Genomic DNA, 6,832 nt, shown 5'->3' on the forward strand with positions numbered 1-6,832 from the left:
ACACATCTACAATTTTTACAAAAGGTAAAATCAGTGGCGGATCCATAAACGACAATAAGAAAAACACGAACGATGAGAAGAGATCTAGTCGTACCCGAAGAAACAACATATCCATTCATCCTCAGGAAACGAAATGCCATGGCACAACATGTAGGGTCTTCAAATATTTCATCACTTCCCTGCAACCAACATCTATTGAACAACTAATCATTAATTAATCCAATTAAAGGAAAAATTATAAGATATAAGGTAATTGAAATAATTACCTATATATATCATATAAAAACATTATCTTTTCTTTCTCCACGTATCTATCAACTCCCAATTTTTCAAGTTCGTCAAGTACACAGAGACGAGAATAAATATCGAATGGATAAAGTGTAGAAATTCACTACACCATAGATGGTCTATTACAATATAAAATACATGTGTTGCTTTCGAAGTGTTGTTAGAGATAGGATTGAATTTCATTTGTTCCAACACTTTATATAAAGTGTTAGAATAGATATATTAGATTTGCTTATTCCTATTTATAACAACACTATTTTTAAAGTGTTGGTAAAAATATACAAATGTTTCATTTTTTTATTGGAAAATTTTGGGATTGGAGGGAAAACCTATTTTATTTCCCTCCAACCCGAAAGTAAAAAATAATTAAAGACTAAAAAGCACTTAACCATAAAATAAAGACTTATTTTATTTACTAGTGAACCTATTCTCTTTCACGTTCAACTTATCCCTGGCTTTCTTTCTTCTTCCTCAATGCGCAGTTGCTCTCTCTCCCTGTCTTCCTTAACGCAGCTGCTCCCTCTCGGCTCATCTGCTCTCTCTCAAATCGTTTTATTATCATTCTCTCCGTGTTGAGAGGTCACTCTCAGTCGCTGCCTCCCGTCCATTTCTGCTCACCTTCGCTGCTCACGCATCGATTCCTGCGCTCTTCAATTCATCTGTGTTAGGTAAATATTTTAATATTCTCTTTGATTACCTTCTTGAGTATCTAATTTGGAGTAAATGGATAGATATGTTGAACGTGAGGATAAAGGGCGAGGGTAAGCTGAGGGAATAAAATGACTGGCGCTAATGTGCGCGGCAATGTAAGGTGTCGCCATTGTTGTATGAGCATAAGAGCTGGGTTCTGGTGTTTATCTGTAGAAAAAGGAAGCTCTTTTATCCGTTCGTTACTTTTTTAATTTTCCATCTCACAACTCTTGAAGGACTTGTAATCACCGATTTGCCCTTGTTCTTGCAGGTAATTTTTCTTTGTTCTCAATATTAACTTTGTTTAATACTTTAAATGATCTGCTTTTCAACTTAGCAAATCTGCCTTTCTGTTTGTTTTATTTCTGTGGATTTCTCTACTCTAATTCATAATGTAGCTTCTTGTTTTACTTAATGAAGTTCAATCCAATATTTAGTTCCTTAGTATTGTATCAGGTTTAGCTTAAACTATATTAATTGTCGTCATCCCAGATCTCTGTTCCTAGGGAAACACATGTGCTAGTATTAGTAGTTCTGCTTTTGGATTTTATTTGCTGATTGATTCTGCAAAAACGTGAAATTTTTAGATCTTGGATACTTCAATTTCTTGCTTCTCCACTTTCCTTCTAATCCTACTTAATAATTGCTTGGAGCAGTCACAAAAGTCTTAAAAAATGCTAAAAGGTTCAGTCTTTACCAAATAAAAAAATGAAGTGTTTAAAATTCTTAAAGGTTTCAGCTTTACTCTTTGACTTAAATTCTTAAAGTACATGAAAATGGCTTGATTTTGCTTGTAATCGGGGCCTTTCTTAACTTTTAGAGGTTCGGGACAAGATGATAAATTTGAGCCCTCGTATATGCCCCTGGGCTGTCACTCAATTCACTGGAGGGTCGTGTGGACAACCTATTTCAAGGACTGGCAGAAAAGAGGTGTAACCCGATGGTGGAGTATGTCAAGGGCCTCATTGATGATCGAAAGAATGGAAACAATAGGAAATTGTTGGACATGGTGAAGGAGATGGAACGAATGATGAGAAAAGGAAAGCTTGAGTTCGAGGATGCAAGAAAGAAAGTCAGAGTACCTGAAGAGGGGAAAATGGAGGTAATATTCATTTTTACATGCTTAATCATTTCTTTTTAATTTCTCGCTAGCTAGTTGAATTTACAAAGCATCAAACAATGTATCATTTAGTTAGATGCTCTTCTTTTTTTTTTTTTTTTTTTGTACGAAGTTTTGATTCTTATGCATGTCTCCATATAGGATTGAAATATAAAAATGTATTTTCTATTTCTCTTTATCATTTTTCTTCCTTTAACGGGATTGAAGTACTATTAACTTATCACCTTTTTAGTTTCATAACAATATCTACCTTGTTACGATACTATGTTAATCCATGTGTATAATTCATTCCTTCTCTGGTACAAATGAGTCTTCTGTTTTTACCTAAGCCATATCGAATTTGGCCTCCTAACTGATAATCAGAAGGACCATTACAGTTTTCCACAACTTGTTTTTACACTTTCCTTTTAACATTAGGAAAATTCACGTGAAATCTTATTCAGGACAATGCATCCAATCTTGCTGCATGGGTTAAAAAGACTGATGCACGGGAAATTGAGAGCTTTTATCAGCAGTACTATGAACAGTATGTTAGATCACATGACCAGGGAGACAAGGCAGATAGGTAATTGAATCATCAGTGATATCTTGCTTTCATTTTCCTTACACATTATTTTGAACTTATCTGTTGGTGTTTGAATTATTATTTATTAGTTGTTTTTTTCCTGTTGACTAAGTCCTGGCTAATTTCTTCGCAGAGCTCAACTTGGAAAAACCTATCAAACGGTAGGAGTTCTTTATGCTGTAAGTAAGACAGAGAAAGTTGAAGAAGTTGCTCCCAAGGTTTGTTTTATTTATTTTCTTTCAGTTCAATCTTGGAGTGGCTTATTCTGGGTATGGTTTTTGCATTTTGGTTTTGAGCAGATTATAGCTGCAGCTAGAGATGTCCAAGAAATGAATGAAATTTATGCACCATACAACATTCTTCCACTGTATTCTATTGGGGCATCACAGACCATCATGCAACTTGAGGAGGTAAGGCTATAAGATATCTCCCCCTTTCTGCATGTGTGAATCAAGCGTATTAGGTTTTACATTGTGTCATTTAATATGATGTTTAAGCATTTCTTCTGTACCAGGCCAAGGCTGCTGTTGCTGCACTGTGGAACACTCGCGGCTTGAAGTGGCCTATAGAATTTGAGCGGCACAGGCAGCAAGCTGGGGATTTAGACCTTTTTGATTAGCTGCGAGGCATGTTTGGCTTCCAGGCATGTCTTCAATCCAAAAGAAAATGAATAAAGGAAAGGGAAAAAGACATCTTTGCAGCTTAGAATTACTTCATGGTCTACAGAAAGTAATTCATAATTTTTAATTTTGGTGATTGCAGAGAGATAATGTTAGGAACCAAAGGGAGCACTTAATTTTGTTACTTGTCAACCATCATACAAGGCTTCATCCCAAGCCTGAGCCTCTAAACAAGGTATTTTCTATTTTTCATCTATGCTTTTTGTCATTTTCTTTCAACTGCAACTGAGGACTTATTCATTATTAGTATTATATATTCCATCCTGAGGAGTCTGAGTCTTCAGGCCCTTATGAAAGGATCCCCAATTGCAGTAGATATTTCCAAAGCCATATTGAAGCTATCAGAGGACGGGAATCTTAAAGACTTGGAAGAACAACGGTTTTGTCCATCATCAGAATGTAAAAGAACACCACTGATGACAGAACCGAAAGCTTGAGGCTGAAAAGTTTCATGGGGCTCTTCCTTATTTTCGGGGCTACTTCTACAATTTGTTCTAATTATTCTAGTTCGTTTGTTCAAAAACTATTGGTGATTCAATGAATATGAATTCAAAAACTAGGATAGTCTATATTATGGTTGTATGACAATATCGTACTTTTTTTAGTTTTTTTTAATCATACGATAATGTTAAATTTAATTATTCATATATATGAAAGTAAAGTATTTGAAATTAAGGATATTGTTATGCGATTGTTTAAATTAAAAATTGCTTTTAAATTTTGTGTTGTATCTACTAAACATAATGTGATACATAAAAAAAATTGTTGCATTGTATATAAAAGAGTTGCTAGAATATAAAAACGTCAAATTAGAAAGTGTTGCAAATGTGTACTGAAAAGAGTTGCTACAGACTAAAAATGTTAAAAGAAAAAGTGTTGTAAATGTGTAAAAAAGTGTTGCTTCGAAAAAACGGTATTGAAAATAAATTGTTGCAAAAATTATACTAAAGTGTTGCTCATAGTTTTCAACAATAGTGTTACCAGATCTATGGTTATGCCAACACTTTCATTGTAGTTGCTTTAGGGTAAGAAAATGTTGGTATAGACATTTATGGTAACACTTTTATTACACTTGCTACAAATTTGAAAAAGTGTTGCTACAGACATCTATGGCGACATGCAAAAGCCCAACACTTTTTTATGAGCAAAAGTGTTGCCTTTTTGTCTAAGCCAATACTTTTATGGTTTTTGCCAACACTTATTGCCTGTTGCAATAGACCATCTATGGTGTAGTGATTGCAAGAAAAAAAACATAACATAACATATTAAGATAATCAGAAAACCAATTTTCAACTTAAAACTCGGTTAAAAGAAAGCTATTCATTTGACACATAAATATATTTGTACAAATTCATTCCAACCCACACTATTTTTACATTGGGATTGGATCGGATTGGGTTAGGTTAAGGAAACTAATTTCATAGCTCAACCCGACCCTAGCATGCTCAACTAATATATTTATATTTGATAAATAAATTAAAACTAAATTATAGTTATGAATGGTAAAGATGCATCAAACTAAAATGTAGTCTAATTAATTCAACAAAATTAAACAAGCATAATCCTATATAATAATGAAAAATGTCAAATACATATACATATATAACGACGGATCGAGCTTGGTATTTGCTTCTTGAAACAAATCTCAAGCCCAATTAATTTTATATACGGACTTGAGAAGACATAGGTTAAACATCAAATTTGAATGTCCAAACTCAACCCATGAAGTGCAGGTTTGGATGGATTGGACGGACCAACAAGTCCATAACCATGTCTATTCGCAACTAACTAATTTGATAAATATGATACGATAAAAAAAACAATCAGGTTGAGATAAAATTTCAAATTGAGTTAATCCACCGAAATCAGAACGCCATTATTAAATATATGAGTATGTACCAATTAAGGCGGGCTTGAGTGGTTAAAAGCCTAAAATAATTTAAGTTAGATCTCGAGTTCGAATCCTAAAATAAACAGAAGAGTTTAATTAGGAGATGATCAGTTAATGGGTACTGATGATGTCGGAAATTATAAAAGTGTGTATATATATGATTATGTTAAAATGGAAAATTACCTGCATGTTTGAATTTGAGCATTAAAGTATTCCAAACATTTAGAATCACGAAGACGAATAAGACCCTGTTCTTTTTTACTTAATTTCATAAGTAAGTTCAGTTCAGTTAAATTCAATTTAGTTCAGTTCAGCAGCATTCAGTTCAGTTCAGTTCAGTTCAGTTAAATTAAGTTAAGTTAAGTTAAGTTCAGTTAAGTTCAATTAATTTAATTTCAATAATTATTATTATTATTTATTATAATTATAATTATTTATATATAATTGATAATTTAATATAATTTTATATATAATTGATAATTTAATATAATTTAATATAATTTTATATATAATTTATAATTTAATATAATTTATATATAATTCGTCATTATTTATTATAATTATAACTATTTATATATAATTTATTATTATTTATTATAATTTATAATTATAATTATAACTATTTATATATAATTTATTATTATTTATTATAATTTATAATGTGATATTATTTATATTCTAATTGACCCATTTTTCCTTTGGTATTTCATTACTTCTTTCCAATTATTTGACCCATTCAATCCTTCTGCACATATGCAAGCTTCCTTCCATTTCCCTTCAAACTACAGTTAAATATATTATTACATACTACAATTAAGGTACCTTCTATGATATCAATATTTTATTTTATTTTATTAAATTATAAGGTGATATCAAATTATTTATGCCATACACAAATGATGTGATAGTTGGTATTAACAAAGTAAAGCTTACTTTATAAAAAACAAAGTAAGCATAGAAGACACCATGAATAGTGTTCTAAAAACCGCATAGATAACGGATTTTTAGAATACCATTCCGATTTCTTCAAATTAGATGGTATAAGTCGGTTTATCGATTTTTGACCGCTTAGCAATACTGAACGGATCCATAAAGCTTTAGACAGATGCAGTATATAACGAAGATTTTGCCTCATTAAGAGCCCGATTAAATATTTTGTCCACTATAGAGTTTATTTAACCGGGTTCGAAATTGGAAGACTAGCTTCCGGTTTCTATTTTTTAATTAAAAAAGCAAAAATAGCTTCCGGTTTATATTAATATATATTTATTTTTTTAAAGCTTTGAAGGCTATTTCAGCCTCTTCAAAAATTTTAAAGTAAAATTTTAAAAAAGTCTCTCTATATTTTTTAAACTTTTAATTTAACTTCAACCTTTAACTATTTATTTTTAAACTCATTAATTAAACATTTTCTTGCTAAATTCGTTAGTAATAAACATCTAATTCGGTTAAAAATATTTTATTCTTTTAAGTATGAGTTTGAAATTATATTTTTGACAGTTTAAATTACGATTTTTACAGTTTCTTTATAGTCACATTACAGTTTGAAATATGATTTTTGCACTTCGAACATTTAATTGTCACTTCGAACAGTTTAA

The 6,832-nt window shown here is 31.3% G+C and overlaps 1 protein-coding gene across 7 annotated transcripts; it reads left to right on the plus strand.

Annotated features, from left to right (window-relative positions):
* The first annotated feature begins 678 nt into the window (after nt 1–678).
* On the plus strand, nt 679–4,000 carry LOC136226745 (callose synthase 5-like). 7 transcript variants are annotated; one of them, XM_066015397.1, is made up of 8 exons: nt 679–956; nt 1,020–1,249; nt 1,799–2,080; nt 2,542–2,663; nt 2,797–2,824; nt 2,963–3,073; nt 3,178–3,518; nt 3,591–4,000. In XM_066015397.1, exons 3-7 carry the CDS (start codon nt 1,919–1,921, stop codon nt 3,280–3,282), a joined length of 528 nt encoding a protein of 175 aa, XP_065871469.1. In that variant the 5' UTR covers nt 679–956; nt 1,020–1,249; nt 1,799–1,918; the 3' UTR covers nt 3,283–3,518; nt 3,591–4,000. The 7 variants fall into 7 exon arrangements, with proteins under 7 accessions (XP_065871469.1, XP_065871467.1, XP_065871464.1 ...); XM_066015395.1 differs by having other exon boundaries at nt 680–956; nt 2,797–2,842; XM_066015392.1 differs by having other exon boundaries at nt 684–956; nt 2,797–2,881; nt 3,615–4,000.
* The last annotated feature ends 2,832 nt before the right edge of the window (nt 4,001–6,832 follow it).

Source organism: Euphorbia lathyris, chromosome 4 (genome assembly GCF_963576675.1).
Source record: "Euphorbia lathyris chromosome 4, ddEupLath1.1, whole genome shotgun sequence".
Taxonomy (NCBI): Eukaryota; Viridiplantae; Streptophyta; class Magnoliopsida; order Malpighiales; family Euphorbiaceae; genus Euphorbia; species Euphorbia lathyris.

What these genes read in the sequence shown, in the direction of transcription:
- LOC136226745 (XM_066015392.1), top strand. Translation starts at nt 1,919, where the DNA reads ATGGTGGAGTATGTCAAGGGCCTCATTGATGATCGAAAGAATGGAAAC. An exon ending in CTGAAGAGGGGAAAATGGAG is followed by an intron (nt 2,081 to 2,541) that starts GTAATATTCATT and finishes AATCTTATTCAG; the next exon opens with GACAATGCATCCAATCTTGC. An exon ending in CAGGGAGACAAGGCAGATAG is followed by an intron (nt 2,664 to 2,796) that starts GTAATTGAATCA and finishes ATTTCTTCGCAG; the next exon opens with AGCTCAACTTGGAAAAACCT.